Here is an 18,564-nt window from a genome sequence, read left to right as displayed (position 1 = left end):
TAATGACGAGATATCGAAGCCTTGAAGCAAGCCTCCGATGACAAGAAATGCCGTAATCACATAGATATTGTATATTTTGTATGCCATGTTGAGGGTGCGAGTCTTTCTTTCACTAATTTGAGGACGGCGCACCTGGGAGTCGGCTAAAGTGATGATTCAAAGCCCATCACCAGCTGATCAATCAAGGTCCGGGTGTCTTACGGCATTATTGTACCTGTTCAAAGGATGTATACGCTAGGGCTTTGTTAAAGCGGCGATGCGGGGCTGATGGATCGGGCCAATCATAGTTTTTCCGTAGTTGCGTCCTTAGGGCCATGGCGACAAACAGCCAGGCTAGCACGACACAGGCCCCCACTACCGGTATAGTAGCTAGCGAGATACGCGATGCCGGAAGACGGCAAGTTATGTGGCTTGATGATAAATTTAGCAGTAAAATTGCGAGAAAGAGTAATCTACAACGAATGGGCGACTAACAAAACCATGTAGTTTATTTCTGATACAGCCTGCGTTTTGCTGCTCTCTAAAAGTCTGATAGGCTCTCATTCAAGCGAAATAACCTTCTCTACGAAGGGGATCAGAGTCACAGGACTAGTCAAGCCGTAGGGCTGAGGCCCATAGGTGCTTGAGTATTGGGCCTGCTCCCAGGATTGTGTTACATTCACCTGGAGCAGTCGATTGCGAAGAGTAGACGAAACCTCAATTTTCACGTCATTCGATCCATCTTTCAAGAATGGTGTTATATCAACAATGGCGTCTGTTACGTCAATAGGACCCGTCCATTGAGAATTGATCCATAATCTGATGGTGTGGAAGACTGGGCCCAGGTCTAGCAAGGCACCGCTGGTTGCAGAGTTGGGATTCCATGTGAATTTGGTTGTGTATGTCCCAATCCCTGAGGTGCTTTGGAGGCCGGTGATATTATACCAAGGAATCAAGTTATCCAGTGTGAGCGTGTGGTACTTGAAGGTTGACGTGTAGTTGGTCCATGGAGAGGGGTTTGGCAGCCAGTCTTGAACAGTCAAATTCCATGGACCGAGCCTCGAGGGCTTCATCAAATTGTCAGAGCTTTCCAAAGTGAACTTTTTGCCGTTGCTAAGGACAATTTCCTGATCAGCCGTGGAAGATGAGCGAGCAATTAGGGCGTTGCTACTAGCGGAGTAGTTCAGGTACTCCACATCGGTTTTCACAACATGAATGTCGGGAACTTTGACGTCAGAGAAGAATCCCCTGGGAGCAAATGCCACAATCGTCGATTGGTTTGATCGAAGCTCGACCCAGATGTTGAATCGGTCACCAGAAGTGGTGTAGTTCACAATGGGTGTAATCACACCCGTCCATGCATCGAGCTCGTACGGTATTCCCTTCCCTTTGATAGAGGCTTCCGTCGCATGATCGGCATAAATGTCCGAGTTATACACCCAATAATAGTCGACCTTATTAGGAGCGTCAATGCGGTGGACATAGAGAATTGGACAGGGTGAGAGGTTCTTCGCAGTTGGCTGTATGTTCAGCTCCTGGAGTGCACCAACAACTTCGGCCTCGGTGTCAAGATTTTTGACAGAGGGATACTGAAGTAATTTTTGCATGCTTGTTTTGACATGTTCATCGCACGAGTCACAGTAATATGGTGTTGTCTCTGGCACTCCGCCAACGAACAAAATTGGGAAATCTTGTTCAGCCCACTCGAGGAATCTGGTGGCTGCTTCAACGGTGACGTTTGTAGAGTTGTCGACAATAAAAGCAGAAAATCCAGGACCATTTTCAGCCAGCAAGCCATTGGTAATAACAGCGTTGTCCTTGGGGAATAATTAAACCGCATTCAAGTTGGGGCTGCAAGAATAACTCACGAATTTAAGCAGTGACGGACTAACGGAGACGTAGGAGTACCCATTATTCTCAAGCGAATGATCCCAGAAGATGTTCTCGCCCATACCATAGTGCTTGATATCAACCGACAGATATTTGTGTCGATAAATGCCGACGTCCACACGAGGCACGCCTGTCTGTAGAATCAACTGCGTCCTCCCGATCCAATCACCCATCTCCTTCACATATGCCCAGCTCGGTTGTCTCGCTCCATGCATTGCCGAATACGTCCATTCAAATGTCGTCAAGCCCGGCCATTCAATCTCTGGTCGAATCCCAGAATAAGGGTACCCATGGGCGACAATGCGATTCACTCCACCCACATAATTGATCTTACAGTCATTGAGGATGACAGGCCATGTAATAGCATATGCCTCGTACCGATGAGCACCAAGTTCACTAGAAAAGATTTGCTTGTTCCCGAGCATAGCGCCACCTCCCATTGCGCGAAAAGCATCGATAACTCCATCGAAGTAGTTAGACTCGGTCTCCGGAGCGTCGATATAAGCAGCTGCAGAGACCATGTCCCACGGAGGAGCTAGATTTGGAGCTGTCGCGTATGGCTGAAGACTGCCTTGCATATCCCATTTGCTAGTCCATTCGGAAAGCCCGGTTAGATGATACTTCTCGTACATCTCTTGTAAGCATTGATAGAAGTCATTCCGGAGCTTCCAGCTGATGTCGGTGCCATTTTCATGATCATTGAAAGCAAAGTAGAAAAAAGAATTGGCAAGTGTGCTGGGTGGCAATCCCGTAGTACCAAAAAGTGCTGGCAGTGCCTTGGTTATGTCGTAACCTCGTGATTGACGAAAGAAAGATCTCAGCTCATCTGTCCAAAAGAGAGTCGCTCGAAATTCCGCTGAGTCTTCCCATGCGTAGTGGCCGAGCTGGCGTATTAGGTCGCCATTCTCACCGTCCATCACATATTTCTCCGTAAAGTCGGTCCACAGGTCAGTTCCTTCTTGGCTGTAGTGGTCCACAACATAGGCAAACCAGGAGGCTGGGTTATCTGGATTTGTGGCATTGTCAAAAGCCCCCTGAGCTGCAAGATAGCCAGTGCGACGTTGATAGAAGGTGAAAAGCACATAATCATTTCCATCGGCTGGAGCCTTGTAGCGCAGCTGACTGTCCTTGACCAAATGTGTGACATCTACGACACTATCATAGTCGAGTTGAATCACTCGAGGGTCTGTAGATGGAACTATATCTAATGTTAGGTATGAGTACGACATTTTCCTCGGATAAAACTTACTCTTGCTCTTTCTCGCCACAACAGCAGCCACAAACTTATTCGTAAAATTCGTGAACGGCGCGTGAAAATCTGGAGCGTTTGCGTAGCCTGGATTAGTCTGACCTGGTGGTGGTATCTCTCCGTTGAAAACTTGGCCCGAAGTCAAATTGGCGCTGCCGTAAGCCAGCTCTGTGTTCATTCCAGGAGAATCGGGATCCAAGATAGGTATGGAGGCTCCCTGAGTTGGGCCTAGAGCCAAGTCAATGAGCAAGTCAAGTTCGTCTGCAGCACGAAGCATGGTGTTGAATCTGTCCCTCCATCTATCTCCTCCATAGCCGTAGAGGGCTGGATCAACCACAGCGTCTTCGATGCCATAATTTTCGAGGCAGATGATTTCAGCGCCGCCGAAGCCAGCTTGTTTGATCTGTTGCAAGTCATTAAATAAAGTGCTGTCCTCAACATCCGCATCTGGAACCCAGTATCGAAAGTAAGGTCTGGCTAGACCTTTGGGATCTGCAAAGTCCCCCGGCACATCATACACAATCCAGGGGGCTGGTCGTTTTCCAAAGCCAGAACCTTTCTCTCCAGCAATGGCCTTGCTCATAAGAGCAAGACCAAACACTATGCTCGGCCTCATGGCAGATTTATGTCTGCGTCTTAATGGAACCCTTGTTACTTTGTGGATGATTGAATTATCGGTAGCATGGAAACTGCCGGTGGACAAGGTCAAACCAAAGGCGACGGAAGCAAGCTCCCTGCCGTCAACCTCAAAGTATAGCCGTCAAGCAAATGGTATCGCATCATTTGGCATTTTGTGAGCCCATGAAAGTTAATTATCTATCGGGTTCGATTGCACCGAAACGCATAGGCTTGCCGGTTTAGGACTTCATGGTCTGGTATTGCGATGAGCCAGATTTCCGAAACCGATGCTGATCTTTCCGCTAGGAGAACCCGAGAGTATCCGATTGCTGGAAAAACATCGCTTTCAGGAGCAAATTAGCCTTTCTTAGGTCAAAGGATTGCGGGGATGAGGGGCTATAGCTACAGGTGTTCCTGGTGACGTGCTCGGCTTATCGCATTCCGAATACAGGATGCTCTAGGCTCGAGTCATAATTGTGAACATCCAATAGCAGTTATCGGAGGATGAACGGGAGAAATCTTTTGTGTCATATAGGATGCCTACGGAAATTAGATGAAGTATGAATTTCCAAGCACGGCAAGCACGGCGACTCAATCATCTAATCTCCAACTCCTCCATCGACATTTGCATAGCGGCAGTTGGGACCTTCTTATATTAACCATTCCTCTTTGCTGGTCTGGCAATAACCTCTCACAGGTATCTTTTGAGTAACAATGATTCAAAAGTTTTTGACCACTCTACTGCTAGCTTTGCCGGTCCTTGGGCACTCGGTTACTCCGCAAAGGAAAACTTGTGTCATTCCTGTTGCAGGAGATGGACGCGATGATTCTCCTGCCATTCGCGAAGCTTTCCAAAAGTGCGGTACGAATGGAAAAGTAGTATTTGAAAAGGACTCGACATACAGTGTCCAAACCGTTCTTCAACTCCACGATCTGAAAAATGTCGAGGTTGATTTGCTAGGGACGATTGAGGTATTTGAAATCACTGTTATAGGACACTGCAGCAGAATAACATGTTCCATAACTAGTACTCCACGGACGTGAGATACTGGATTCAGCATGGTTCGTACTATTACTTCCAAAACATCTCTATCGCCATGGAGTTCTCTGGCGAGGACATCACAATTGACGGACACGATACCGGCACAATCAATGGCCAGGGCCAGGTTTGGTATGATCTGGCTCTGGGTATTGGAGGCTTATTCGGACGCCCGATTCCGTTCTGCCTGCGGAATGTGAAGAATGCCGTTGCCAAAAATTTCAAAATCCTGCAATCGGGGAAATGGTACGTGCAGTCTATGTTTCTTGCATTCAAATCGTTCCGTTAACTCTCTAAAAATAGGAATTTTGTGATGGTTGAATCTCAGAATATTCTGGTGGACAACATTTATCTGTCCAGCACTTCCAACGACTATCAAGCCAACCCTGGCAATCTTGGAAATACAGACGGCTTCGATACCATCAATAGCGACAACATCACTATTCAAGTATGTACTCAAACATAGTATAACATCCCCAAAATTAGTACTGATAGGTTTGCAGAATAGTTGGGCAAACGTGGGGGACGACTGTGTTAGCTTTAAACCAGGTTCGACCAATATGCATGTCAAAAATTTAACCTGTCACAACAGTGCAGGCATTGCTATCGGGAGTCTTGGCCAATATGATGGAGTGCGCGACGTGGTTGAGAACATCACAGCAGAGGACGTTACTCTCATTGGTAGTCGCAATGGTGCCTATATTAAGACCTACGTGGGCAAGCCCACCTACTATCCGCCTCAGGGTGGGGGCGGAGGAAATGGTTATGTTCGCAATGTCGGTTCGTATTGCCTGCATCCATCTCACGGGTTTGAAACCATATTAACCATCGTACAGTCTTCCGTAACTTTCATATTGAAAACATCACTGCATCTCCAGTCTTGCTGCAACAGTGCAGTCGGTGGGCAGGTTACGACGTTCCATCATGCGCTGATACCCCAGCAACAGGTCTATTCTCCAATATATCGTGGTCTAACTTCACTGGTCTGTTCTCCGTACGATAAAATCAGTATAAAGTCAGCTAATGAATTTCACAGGATACATGAATGAGGCTGTTGGTACAAACTCCATCAGCTTGGTATGCTCGCCGCTTGCCACGTGTGAAGACTTCTCGTACGATAATATCGATATCAAGCCGGCTAATGAAACAAAGGCGACGTACGAGTGCAGCAATGTTGAGGGGTACAGCTCGTCTTGTCAGAAGAATTAGAGACTAGAGGTTTAAAATGGCGGTTCCTGTCAATGATAAAACATTTAGTTTATTCAGAAGGGTTTCAATCTATCTTTTCCAATCTAGTCGTATATAAAAAGCCTCCGAGTTCTTTGATCTAAGGCCCCTTTGGAAGCACGTAGCCCTCTTCTAAGTCTTCTCGCCTGTTGAATTATTAGCGACCAGAAGCTGCGTCAAAATAGCATCCTTTCAACTTACAAGAATACCCCAGACTCGGCAACATAGACCATCCAGTATTTGATCAAGTCATTGAGTACTTCTGGTTCCTTATCAGCCAAGTCATGGACCTCGCCGGGGTCTTTCTCCATATTGTAGAGCTGCCACTTCTCGGGCCCTCTTGGCTTAGGAATGAACACTGCTTTCCAATCCCCACGCCGTATGGCCTGATGAAAGAACAATTCCCAGCCCGTGATGTAATCCTGGTCATGGACGCGCAGACTGTGGCCGGACAGATGAGAGATCCAGGACCTGCCTTTCACTGGCACCACTTCACGTCCTCTGAACGTGGCCCCTGGATGGGAAATACCTGCCAAATCGAGGATTGTTGGAAGAATATCCATCACGGTAGTAAATGAGTCTGTTATACCCTTTGCCTTGGAGGTCTGCAGGAAAGGTGGGTACTGGACGATGGCTGGGCAGCGGATTCCACCTTCAGTCACAAACCCCTTATGCATTCTCGATGGAGCTGTCGCCGCTTGAGCCCAGCGCGGACCATACCAGCAAAATGAGTCGTAGTTGCCCAGGTTCTGGACGTCGTTGTTGTAGGATTTATCGATGCTCTTTTTGATCACTTCTCCGGTCATTGGAATGGCCTCCACGACTGCACCCTCGGCGCCGTTGTCGGACATGAACAGAATGAATGTGTTATCCCACTCACCGGTGGCTTTGATTTTGTCTAGTACTCGGCCAATATTCTCGTCCATCCTATCGACCATTCCAGCAAATACCTCCATCGTCTTAGCTGAATACTTCTTCTCCTCTGCTGACATGTCGTCCCATTCCTTTGTTTCGGCTTCGACAGGATGTGCTTCAACGTTTTCTGGCATAATACCGATTTCAACCTGTCGTTTGAGTCTGGACTGGCGAAGGACGTCCGGGCCTTCATCATACACTCCCTTGTACTTCTTGACGTTTGCCTCTGGGGCTTGCAGAGGCCAATGGGGTGCCGTGAATGGAAGAAAAGCAAAGAACGGTTTCTCTTTTAGCTCCTTGCTCACTTCTCGCTCCTCCAGAAAGTCGATTAGTCTTGTGGAGAAGTGATCTGAGGAGTAAAAGTCTACTGGGAAGTCCTTGGTATCGACCTTCTTGTCGTCCTCGTAGTATAAACTTGCCCAATGGGCAAACACAGGTGTGCCATCGGGCTTCTTAGGCTCATAAGCATAGTGACTGGAGCCGCCTGGTAGCAAGGCAAACGAACGATCGAATCCTCTAGCATGGGGAGAGCGTTCAGGAGTCAGGCCTAGATGCCACTTGCCCGACATCGTAGTGTAATACCCCGCATCTTGGAGTATCTCAGGAAGAGCGGCAACTCGGAAGTTCAAGTAGCCTTCGTAGCCTGGCAGCTTAGACCTGGCATGAAAGCCCGTTAGAAGGAAAGAAAGATGCGGTGCAACTGAAAACTGACCAAGGAACTGGTGGATCGCGACCCCGACCCCAAAACTCCATCTGCCCAAGCCCCGCGATATGGTTATCTGTACCTGACAGCAGCATAGAGCGAGTGGGTGAGCACATGGATGCGGTATGAAAATCGGTCATTCGCACCCCCCTGTCAGCCAGAGAATCGAGGTTAGGCGTTTGAATCTCTCCTCCAAATGCGCCGACGTCTGAGAAGCCCAGGTCGTCGGCGACGATAAGCAGAAAATTGGGGCGTTTACTAGCAACCATGATTGGCACTTGAGACTGATTATCTCGAGACGAGTGGGTGTTAGGGTGATGGACGGAAGAGAATAAGAATGCGGTGGGTAAAGAGGCCCCCATAATTAATACTAGTGGGAGCGTCAATGCAGCGGATCTATACTGTTTACTGCTATGGATAAACGTTTAAGAGGAGCAAGCATTCCATAAAATTGGTCTCTACAATCCGATCAATTCCAAGTCGTTTACACTGAGCTAAAGAATTTTTCCCGAATTGGTAATGGGTTTCGAGAGATATAATGGCGAGAGAATGCTGTAGCATGCTGTCTACGCCTGTCTAAATCCGCCTCGGCGAGAAACTGGTCCAGGATCAGAACGCGTTTGGCGCGCAAATGCTCGGCTACATTTTTCCCGAGCGCACCATACGTCGAGCTACGCTCAACATTTTGGCGGTGATTTCGATTTCGCTTTTGTTTTCTCTTTTGGTATTATGAACGAAGAAGTGATTAGGTGCTGCCTCCTCGAATATGATCTGGTCGATAACGGGGACAAAATCAAAGTTGTAGTATCTTTTCCCTTGATTCGTACAACAGCTGAGATTTGCAAGTATCTAGGATGAATCCCGGCAATTGGGAGATTGAGGAGAGGCGGATTGCCCTGGGGTAGCGACTCTCTTCTGCAATGTTAGTTGAGCATTCGGTCAAGTGACCGGCAATAAGGCTGTGTGCTAGTTTATCATATGATGTGAATTGAATGTCCAGTTGTGCCAATAAGCAGCATATCCTATTATAATTGGTGACACATTTGTGACGGGAGACCCTTTCTATGCATACTACAGCTTCAAATTTCACTAGAATTCCTCATTCCAGGTGGTTCTGTTTGAAAGAGAATTGGACAGGATCATTTTATCTGCGCCGTGCATAATAGGATCAACCCCAAATAATTTATCAGATCCTCGTATATGCATCCCATTCCGTCAATCCAGTCTGCCCCACTACATCACAATACACATTTTCGTTCGCCGGTTCAACCGGTTCCTTTCCTTTATGGTATGTTCATTCCAATCTTCAATGCGTCGTCGCCATTCCTCGCTCTGCGGTGGCGCCGAACGGCCTGGTTCGGTGAGTACTCGCCTGCGCGTCGACATTGGTTGTCGAGAAGCTTGGAAGTTCGACCCATAAGGAGTAGTTTGTACGCGACCAGCGTTTTGGGGACTGTGTACAAGATTTGGCGAAGAGGAAGCGTAAGGGTGGCGGTAAGTTTCGCCCAAAGTGTTCACTGGAAATTGGAATTCCGGCGGCTGTGCGTTGGCCGTAGGTGGTCGAACTGCGTTGATGCCAACCGGTTGGTTTGATGACGAAAACAGCTGCTGGTCGGGTGACTGCGTGACACCGTTCAGAGCGACCATGGGCTGCTGAGGACGATGGCCTACTTGAGAGGCTGACTCTGAGGGCTCCATTGACGGTGCCTGAACAGGCTCCGGGTATTGATCGACGGCAATGACCGTGGAATTCCTTTTGCTTCGCCCACCTAGTCTTGAGCCGGTGATTGTGCCTAGTCTCTGCAAGATGGCGATTGACTGAGGGCGTTGGCGTTGACGAGTGCTCCGTGTTCTTGTAACTGGTTGGGGGGTATCGTTGCTGGCAGGCTCATCATTACTGGCAGGCTCCTCGTTGTTGGCGAGCCGATTGCCGCTGGAAGCCTCACCCGCGATTGGAGCAGCTGCTGGGTTACTCGGAAGAAGAGTTTGACGCAGACCCTCTGGCAGAGGGGTGTCGGCCTTGCGTGAATAAGGAGGGGGTGGAGGGATCCAGTTGTCGGCATCACTTTCATGAGGTAGATATCGACGGCGCGAAGTGGTTCGATATTGTGGATTATATCGGCCGCGTGTTGATGCTGCCGCGGTAGCAGCACGATGAAGTGTGTCTTGAGAGCGAGGTTGAGTATTGTCATATGGAATATCGGGAATGTCAACATTGTTCACCACGTGCTGCGACGTTGGGACCGCCATGCTGTTTGGACGAATCTGAGCTAGTGCTGATTGACTTGCAGTGCGGCGGGTTTCGCGGGGGATAGGAGGACGTGACGGACGCTGTCCAAGAGTTGCTAGCGCTGGATGGGTATCCGGACGGTATATGCGAGTTCGCCTTCTTTCCAGTTCAACCTCAGCATCCATAGAAGAGCTCGGCTCCACGAGTATCTTCGGCGCAGTCTCTCCGACTTCAATGTCCAACTCAACCGTTTCGCCGTTGCGTGTAGATCTCTCAAAATCCAGGAGGAGGACTCTTCCTCCGTCGACAGGGATATCTTCCTCTCCAAAGTTCTGCGGGAGCACGCCGCCGGGCGCCACAGCTACAAGTCGTCGACTGCTTTTGCTTGAATTGGGAGTTGAGGAGTTGCTTCGCACCCAGCACGCCGAGGTGATCCCGTGCATGTCGGTCACCTGGCGACCACGGACGAGAACCTTTGGTTGCCTGATGATTTTTTGAAGCTGCGCCACATTATCACGAGGCACAGAGGCATGGGGTCCAAGATGGTGGTCACCACATAACTGAGAGCCTCTGATCCCATTGTAAGACCCTGATGTCGGAGCAACATTCAATCGCCCTGGAATCCCGTAAAGCCACAAACCAGAGTCCTGGAATCCCAGAACAACAAGTTCGCCGTCAATATCCGTAGTTGGCAGCATACTGGGTTGCTGTTCCCGGGTTTCGTCGTCCCAAAATGGACTCGCAAAATATACGGTGCCTGCATCGATATCGCTCATCCGGATTGCTCTGAATGTTGCCAACTGGTTGTCGTATCCTAAAATCCAACTATCGTCTCCTTCGTCGTGAGCAGAAATAAGACAGGCATGAGAAAACCCATCGGTCGTTTCGGGGAAGAGGATCTGAGTCGTCCACATCCGCATGTGGACTTCCTCTGGAGACGCCTCCACTCCAGGTTCCGTATAGAATGGCGCGGTAATTGCGATAATGCCCTCTCGCTCGCCATCACTAGGTGATCCAAGAAGCATCGAGCCATCCGAAGAGAAAGTGATCGAATCAACGCGAAGGCAGCGCGCAGCTCGACGTTCTGTAGAAAGAACTTCTGATCCCACTGCATACACTTCGATATTGTCTTCAAAGGCCAAGGCAAGCACACTGCCTGTTGGAGAGAACGTCAGGTCCCGTGGAGCATCATTCAGCGTAATAGATTGTATGTGTTTGGCTTCATCATTGCTGAGTTGGTAAATGTTGACTTGGTGCATGGACGACAACACGGCAACCATTAAGCCGTCGTCACGGATAGTGGCACCCAGGGCCCGCCTTCGAGTCTTGAGCTCATGCTTCACCACTACTGGGTCACTCCCGACATCAAGGACAACGATTCGGGAAGAGCTGATACAAAGAACCAGCTGACCGTTTCCCGAGAATGAGAATCGAAAGACTTCGCCCTGCGGGAACGCCGTGGCCGAACTCATGGAACTGGATATCAATTTCACCAGCGTCTTGTGGGGACGCAAAAAGACATCAAATGCATTGCGGCGAACCTCTGTCAGGAACTGGCGTTTGACGTCTATGAGGTTGTCGGCATCAATGGGTTCCGTGACAGGTGCTGTGGTCGAAGAGAATGCTGGACAGCGCAACAAATGATACGCATACAACGAAGCTGAATCCGATATCCGCCTCCATTGTTGGTTCAGTAACGCCAAGGAAGCAAAAGTGTTGGCGTCAACCGCGAAGAGGATACTGGGGGCCGCGATTAGCGGGCACAGCTTCGAAGAAGCCAGGGAGGACTGGATATTCTCGAGGATGGAGGCTTAGTCCTCCAGGGCATCACAGGAACCTGAACTCACCGCTCAATCACATCGGAGGGGAGACGATCGAAGGAGGAGCCAACACGAACACTTTGGGGGCCATCAGAGCGCGGGGGGCTTTCTCAGCGCCGTCGGGCACAAAAACATCCTCCTCCATGATTCAATCAAAATAAACTATTCCGCCAACAGGCTGGCATCTTCCGCAGTAGCTAAAGAGCTACAGAGCCATCCAGGGGCGTAGGGTGATTCACAGTGGCGGTGCCTGCTGTGTAGATGATGGATTCGCCAAGTAACATCCACACAACGATATAAATAGATCCAAACTAGTTTCCCCTCGGGGTGCTAACGTAATCCGCCACATGGCCATCTCTCACTTTTGAGATCTTGATCTCGACAAATACTAATACTATCTCAGTACTGGCTATAGGGGGGAATGATCTTGAAAATTGTTTATTGTGGAAAGTCTCTCTGCTTTTGCTTTAAGGATTTAGAAATATTTCCTGCCTGATAATGGGGAAAAAAAAAAGCATCTGTCAGTCATATACCCTGGAGAACAGCTCATGAATTGCCCGATCTGCCTGGCATATTACAAAATAGCACTACCTTACTCGATCCTTTCGAATATATACCGGCGCATTATTATCATTGGGATCCAGAAATCAAGCTTAAATGGTTCCATGTCCCTTCAAGATCACGTTACTCTGCACCCCGCATCATGTGATCTCTGCACCGGCCGATTGTCTTCATCGGCAGAAACATTATTTGACTACAAACCACGAGGTCTTCATGAATTGCCCGTGCTGATCCAACCCTGGGTGTCCAGCCTATCGGGGTCCCTGCTGGTCCAGTCGACCCCCAGGACAAGTACTCCACACGCACTCTCGCTCCCTCTTGTCGCATTCGGCCGTGAACTCAACCCCTCCCGCCAAATTTTCGGCCGCCTCCGAAACCACCCCGGACCCCGAGAACTTCTTCCCCAACTTCCTTCCCCCCGCTCCCCTGCTTCCGGCACATCTTTGATCGGGTACGCGCACGACATGTCGCCTGCAACGGTCCAGGTCAATCCCTCATCCAAGCTGCCCTCGCCCGGCTTCAATGCCGGAGCGCGCCCATACCGTTCTCATAAGGTTCGCGCCTGCGACTTGTGCCGTAAGCGCAAATCCCGATGCACGGTCGACATCCCCGGCCAGTCCTGTCTTCTGTGTCGCGTGCAGGGGGCCGATTGCCACTACCAAGAGGAGCCGAACCCGGATGCATCGGTCTTGAGCGCACCCGACCCCAAGACATGGCCGGGAAGTCGAATGGAGGCGCCGTCCTCGGGACAGAAGCGCAAGCGCAGTCCGGATGGACTTTCCAACTCCCCTTCGAATATCCCGACCCGCCAGTCGACCAATGGGCCAAGCCCGCAGAACACGACTTCGTCCGGAGGACGCCGCGGAAGCGACTCCCGACGAAACTATGACGACCCGCAAAATGAGTCGGTCCTCATTGTCGGTCCGATGGTCGCGGAGGACGCGCAAGTTATTGAGAAACATATGCCTCCTGAGCGTTTTAGCCAGTCGGAAGAACCCAAGAACCACCCATACAACGTCTACTCGAGTGATCCAAGAAAGCCCATTCTGTACCAAACGATCTCGCGACGACGGAAGGGCATGCGCGTCGGTACGCCGCCAGGAGAGAACCAGAAGGAAATACTGGAGCAAATCTTGGGACCATTCAAACATGATCTCGTGAGACTGTACGTTTTGTGAATCTGTGGTCAGCTTCATTGTGCTAATTGATCTTATTCTAGTTTCATCGACCGGTTCAACGTCGCATTTCCCATCTTCGATGGCGAATCGTTCTGGGAGGCTTATGTCTCGGAAACTCCACAAGATCCCCCGGCCTCGCTGCTATGTCAGGTATATTCAATGTCTCTGGTATACTGGAAGCATGTCCCCAAGCTTGCATGCCATCCCAAGCCAGATGTCCGGTACGCAGTCAACATGACCGTTGCGGCCCTCCATGAGGAGTTCTCTGCACCAGGACTATCGACCATAAGTGCGGGCCTGATCGATCTGACAGGACGTCCAATCTTTTCCATGACTGGCAATGCCATCAGCTGCGGCCGACTTGTGTCCTTGTCGAATTGTCTTGGATTAAACCGTGACCCCAGCCAATGGAAGCTTCCCCCGCAAGAAAAGCATCATCGGATTCGTCTCTGGTGGGGAGTGGTGATTCACGATCGTTGGGGAAGCTTTGGACATGGAGTACCCCCACAGATTTCCAAAGATCAGTACGATGTGCCTATCCCCACCGTCGATGTCTTGGTTCCACCCAATCTCCGCACTGCGGAACGTGTTAGAGCTGCCCATTGCCACATATCTTTGTGTCGATTGACCGAGATCCTGGGAGAGCTGTTACCATTGGTCTACGGCCTTCAACACAAAATCTCACGCGAGATCTCCAAGAAATTAAGGCAGATCCGGACCGATCTGGATATGTGGGAGGACTCTCTCCCCGACTGGCTACGAGGACCCATGAGTCCTCCCAGTGAGCGGGTCTACGGGTCGAGCAGCTTACAACTAGCCTTTTTGGCGCTGAAAATGCTTGTCAGCCGAGTGGAACTGAATGTAAGTGCATTGTGACTGTGAAAGCTGGGTTTGTTTCTCATGGATCGTGCAGGAGGTCAACAACGCAGAAACCGACAACCCCGAAGCACGTCGCTATTTCCAAACAGAGTGCCGACGATCAGCGGAAGAGATTGTCGTGTTCATCACATCTCTGCGAAAAGACAACTACAAGGAGTTCTGGCTGCCATGTATGTTTTCTGAAAGTCATCCACAGCCGACAAGCATCCTAACATCCTCTATAGACAGCGCCTTCCATCTAACATCAGCAGCCACGCTCCTCGTCCGCTGCGCCCTTGAAACAAACGACAACGACGTCGCCCGATCCTGTCTCGCCAGCGTGGAGACCCTCCGCACTGTTCTGCGCCGCGTCCGCGAAGAAGAAGACTGGGACGTTGCGGACATGTGCCTGGACCACTGTGAACGAGTCATGCATCGACTGCCCGGCACTGGCGCCTCGATGGACCAGCACCTGAGCGCGGGCAGCCTGGCAGATAGCGGGCTCGTCAACCCGGCGGCGATCTCGCTGCCCGAAACACAAACCAACAATGACATCGTCGACGACATGATGTCCATCTCTGGCACGTTTGGAACGATGGACGGCTTCCCCTTCGATATGACGGGGATCTGGGATGTCTCTGTCTTCCAAGATGTGAATCTCACCTGAATATTCTTTTTGGACTTGGTTGTCTATAACTTTTTGTGCTTGTTAACGGATTGTCTGTACTTTTACTCTTTCTGTATATATATACCCGGGGTTCGGAGCATGTGCGGGCAAGGATATATGGTCACTATTATTGCAAGGCGCCGGCCGACTTACGAGGCAATTAATGAATATGTGTGTACTGGATAGAACGAACGTCTGTTTCTGATGATACAATTGTTTTATGATACATCATCTGCACCGCTAGAGATATTGTCTTCTGCAACAGAGATATAAAGCGTTGTGGAAAGTGCGAAAAATGTAAATTTTATACAAGAAACACGACCAAAAGTACGGACACCAAGCGCTATTTTACAGTCGTTCCTGAAATGCTCGCAGCCAACCCAAGAACCATTCTAATGACCAGCCCCTGCCCGTAAGTGCTCAATGTAAAAGAGTATACCGAAGAAAAGATGAGTAGGAGAGAGAAATGAGAGAGCGAGCGAGAGAGATGGAAAGATCAGAGGGCAAAATCCCATCTACTCCTTCTTCTCACCAGCACCGAACATGCCAGTGAAGGAGCCCTTCATGCTCTTCATCTGCTCCTGACGAGCCTTCTCCTCCTCAGCAGCCATCTCAGCAAGCCATTTCTCGCCGTTCTCGCGAATCTCCTTCTCGATCAGCTCGTAGTTCTTCTGGCCACGCTCGCGGATCTGGTCCCAGAGCATCTTGCCCTGTGCCAGACCCTCCGAGGGCGAGGCCTCACCATCCAGGGTGCGGGTCGACTTCAGGCCCAGGGCAGAGGCGAAGCTGCCAATGCTCATCGAGGGCTTCTTCTTCTTTTCCTCGGCGAGCTCCTTCTCGAAGCGCTCGCGCATGGCCTTCTCGCGCTTGGCGAACTCGACGGGGAGGTCTGTGCCTTCAAAGGACTTCAGCACCGGACGCACGTCTTCAACGCCCATCCCGGCGAGGTATTCCAGGAACGGGATCAATGCCACCAGGGTCTTGTCCTTGGGGTCGCCGGTCCACTTGTTCATCACGATAGCGTTCTCCGGCTGCAGACGCGCGTGTTCTTCCTTGGTGTCGATAAGGATCACCTTGGACAGGTCTCGGTTCAGGTATGCCAGATCCTAAGCAGGACAAGTTAGCATTTGAAATTGTCAAAGAGTCGTGTGGGACATACCTTGATGTACTCGCCATCCTTGTACCGAGTAGCTTCACGGAACAAAGGCCAGCGGATGATGCGGTAGGGGTCCAATTTCCGCAGAACCTGGTCCGCCATCATACTGGGCACACTGGTGAAAAGTACCAACTCATAGTACTGGTTCAGATAACGCAGGAAATAGTCGACACCAGGTCGCTTCGCAACACGCCATCCATGCTCACGGCTCCACTCGCTGTGAACAAGGAGATCCTCCAGACTGAGCACGAGGGTGTAGGGCTGACGCATATTGGGATCCTCGTCGGGCAGCAGCTTCGGGAACGCGGGGTCTTTGTAGTAGCTGGTAATATCACCGAAGCGGGCACGGATACGAGCATACCACAGGCCGAACCCCCAGCCTGAGGGTTGTTCCGGGTGCAATCGCTCTTCTTCCTCAGTGTCCCAGTTCCGGCCCAAGTAGCCCACACCCGAGACAGCACCCAGCAACATCACTGCGTACACGATGTTCGCCATGCGGGCCTTGCGGCGGTCGCCTGAGGTCTCGTAGCCTCCCTTGGGGATGTCCCCGCCGCCTCGACCATCCTCGGCATAGTCTTCAGTCTGGGAGGGGTCCTCGGTCAGGTTCAGCTGAGTAGCTCCGCCTCTCTTCGTTCGGCCTTCCAGTTCCGCAGCAAGTGTCGAGGGGATACCCTGTGTGAGATCGGGGAGCGGCTTCTGGGGTGCTTGTTGCTGCTGGTGCAATTCGGGGTCCCTTTCCGGCTCGGCCTGGGTGTCGAACTCGGCCTGTTCAGCGGCATATTCCTTGCCTGGTGTCGAAGCAGGATTTGCCGTCTGGTTTTCCGTCTGGCTGGCCTTCGGGCCACCGACTTGGCTGGGCAGCTTGTAGGGGGTGTTACCCTTGCCCTTGGCGTAGAACCGGGGATGCTGGACCGACAGGGCCGACACGCGGACGGCAGAGGCGAGGACGTTGGGCCTCGTCAGAGGCAAGACGGCACGGCTCAGCATGGCGGGTGTTGTGGGAATCGACCAGAACAGCACTGACCTTGGCAAGTACATACGTCGTGCAGCTCCGTCGTTCCGATAAAAAGTCGCGCCTCGGACTCGGGCGAGGCACGCGAACCACTTGCGCAGTCCCCATTTTTTTTACCTATTTCTTCGGGGTTTGTTTTTCCCTTCTCTTTTTCTTCTTCACAATTGAAAGTTGTCACCCAGACATTAATTTGACCCTGCATGCACTGCTTTATGCGTGTTGGGTTGTATTAGCTGGGAAGACCAAGACTCCCACATCCAAGAGCCGCAGCGAAGGCTTCCAGTGATGCTACAGCTCCAATCGTGGGATACACTTCTTTACTCAGTTACCTACAATGCGATGACCAACATGCGTTTCTGGCCGTTTAGTCCTGTGCCATATCCCTCCTAGACTTCACCCTTCCTTCCACCATGACTGCCAGCAACGTACGGAGTACAGTTCGTTTCCTCGAAGAGCCCGACGTCCTCGAGCTGGACGAGGACGCGCAAGACTCGGCACACGTCGAGTCCTTCCGGTTACTCGATCTGCCTTCCGAGATCCGTGTGCTCATCTACCATTTCGTACTCTTCACACCAACACGAAAGAGCGCCCTCCGATCCAATGGCTCGGTCGGAGCCTCTGCAAAGAAAAGCAAACCGCTCGCGCCCACCTCTCAACGGATTGCCCTGTTCCTCGTGTCGCATCTCGTCCACGATGAAGCAACCCACTACTTCTACTCCAGCCAGACCTTCCGCCTCTTCCCCGTGCAGGACTTTGCTCGCATGCCCAGTGTGCGGGCCTTACCGCGTCGCCACCGCCCCTCAATCACAACCATTGAGCTGATCCTGGGGTCCAGCTGGACCGCACCGCCGCGGTCCTGGGCTGTGAATGCCGGGCTGGGACTGCAGGAGATGGAGAGGGTGCGCACGCTCAAGGTGTTTATTCAGTGTGATCCATCGCACCCTGTTTTCGAGGGATTCCGCATTTCCAAGGACTTCTATACCGAGTTTGCAGGGGCGTTGTTTCAGCAGATTGTTGAGCGCCTGCCGGGTCTTGTGCAAGTGGAATTCGATGCGTATCCTTCGGTTCAGAAAAGTGGCTCATTGATGAGCCGTTTGTTACATGATACTGAGACGGCGCAAAAAAAGATTCTGTGGGGTCCGGAGCGAGGTTGGACAGACTATGATGACAATAATCATGACGACAAAGAAGAGGATGATGGTACTGACGCTGCTTTTGACGGACTTCGGGCTGCTGAGCCAGACCCGAGTGACGCGGTTGTTCGTGAGACAGACGCCGTGGACGCACTTGGAACCTCGCTCCGGGCAGTCACTCTGGGATCGTGATGCTCGGAGCGTCTTTTCCAGTTACTGAGTTTCTCATACTTGAAAATCTTCTCGTTTTAAACATTGCGCGGCGTTGATTGATTCCGGCTGGCGGACATCATGTACATATGATCAGTTTACAGGCATTGATGAACTGC

The 18,564-nt window shown here is 50.9% G+C and overlaps 7 protein-coding genes across 7 annotated transcripts; 3 read left to right on the top strand and 4 right to left on the bottom strand.

Annotated features, from left to right (window-relative positions):
- Positions 1–539: 539 nt before the first annotated feature.
- On the bottom strand, positions 540–3,734 carry N7510_011472 (uncharacterized protein; the record flags this gene model as incomplete). Its single annotated transcript, XM_056983397.1, has 3 exons — positions 540–1,796; positions 1,848–3,067; positions 3,119–3,734. The coding sequence occupies 3 exons, from the start codon at positions 3,732–3,734 to the stop codon at positions 540–542; spliced, it is 3,093 nt and encodes a 1,030-aa protein (XP_056828891.1).
- A 716-nt stretch (positions 3,735–4,450) lies between these two features.
- N7510_011471 (polygalacturonase) lies at positions 4,451–5,984 on the top strand (the record flags this gene model as incomplete). Its single annotated transcript, XM_056983396.1, has 7 exons — positions 4,451–4,708; positions 4,765–5,021; positions 5,079–5,223; positions 5,279–5,324; positions 5,373–5,555; positions 5,612–5,758; positions 5,812–5,984. 7 exons carry the CDS (start codon positions 4,451–4,453, stop codon positions 5,982–5,984), a joined length of 1,209 nt encoding a protein of 402 aa, XP_056828890.1.
- Positions 5,985–6,102: 118 nt separating this feature from the next.
- On the bottom strand, positions 6,103–7,889 carry N7510_011470 (arylsulfatase; the record flags this gene model as incomplete). Its single annotated transcript, XM_056983395.1, has 3 exons — positions 6,103–6,148; positions 6,204–7,574; positions 7,630–7,889. 3 exons carry the CDS (start codon positions 7,887–7,889, stop codon positions 6,103–6,105), a joined length of 1,677 nt encoding a protein of 558 aa, XP_056828889.1.
- A 964-nt stretch (positions 7,890–8,853) lies between these two features.
- On the bottom strand, positions 8,854–11,815 carry N7510_011469 (F-box domain protein; the record flags this gene model as incomplete). The annotated part of the gene is made up of 2 exons (XM_056983394.1): positions 8,854–11,590; positions 11,748–11,815. The coding sequence occupies 2 exons, from the start codon at positions 11,813–11,815 to the stop codon at positions 8,854–8,856; spliced, it is 2,805 nt and encodes a 934-aa protein (XP_056828888.1).
- Positions 11,816–12,335: 520 nt separating this feature from the next.
- Positions 12,336–14,934, top strand: N7510_011468 (putative C6 transcription factor; the record flags this gene model as incomplete). Its single annotated transcript, XM_056983393.1, has 4 exons — positions 12,336–13,396; positions 13,451–14,270; positions 14,323–14,458; positions 14,513–14,934. The coding sequence occupies 4 exons, from the start codon at positions 12,336–12,338 to the stop codon at positions 14,932–14,934; spliced, it is 2,439 nt and encodes an 812-aa protein (XP_056828887.1).
- A 515-nt stretch (positions 14,935–15,449) lies between these two features.
- N7510_011467 (protein translocase subunit TIM50) lies at positions 15,450–17,077 on the bottom strand (the record flags this gene model as incomplete). The annotated part of the gene is made up of 2 exons (XM_056983392.1): positions 15,450–16,040; positions 16,094–17,077. 2 exons carry the CDS (start codon positions 17,075–17,077, stop codon positions 15,450–15,452), a joined length of 1,575 nt encoding a protein of 524 aa, XP_056828886.1.
- Positions 17,078–17,512: 435 nt separating this feature from the next.
- Positions 17,513–18,427, top strand: N7510_011466 (uncharacterized protein; the record flags this gene model as incomplete). The annotated part of the gene is made up of 1 exon (XM_056983391.1): positions 17,513–18,427. One exon carries the CDS (start codon positions 17,513–17,515, stop codon positions 18,425–18,427), a length of 915 nt encoding a protein of 304 aa, XP_056828885.1.
- Positions 18,428–18,564: the final 137 nt, after the last annotated feature.

Source organism: Penicillium lagena (genome assembly GCF_028827675.1).
Source record: "Penicillium lagena strain IBT 129212 chromosome Unknown utg000008l_segment0_segment0, whole genome shotgun sequence".
In the NCBI taxonomy this organism is placed as follows: Eukaryota; Fungi; Ascomycota; class Eurotiomycetes; order Eurotiales; family Aspergillaceae; genus Penicillium; species Penicillium lagena.
The sequence above is the reverse complement of the archived record's forward strand: the minus strand, read 5'-3'. Positions and strand labels throughout refer to the sequence as shown.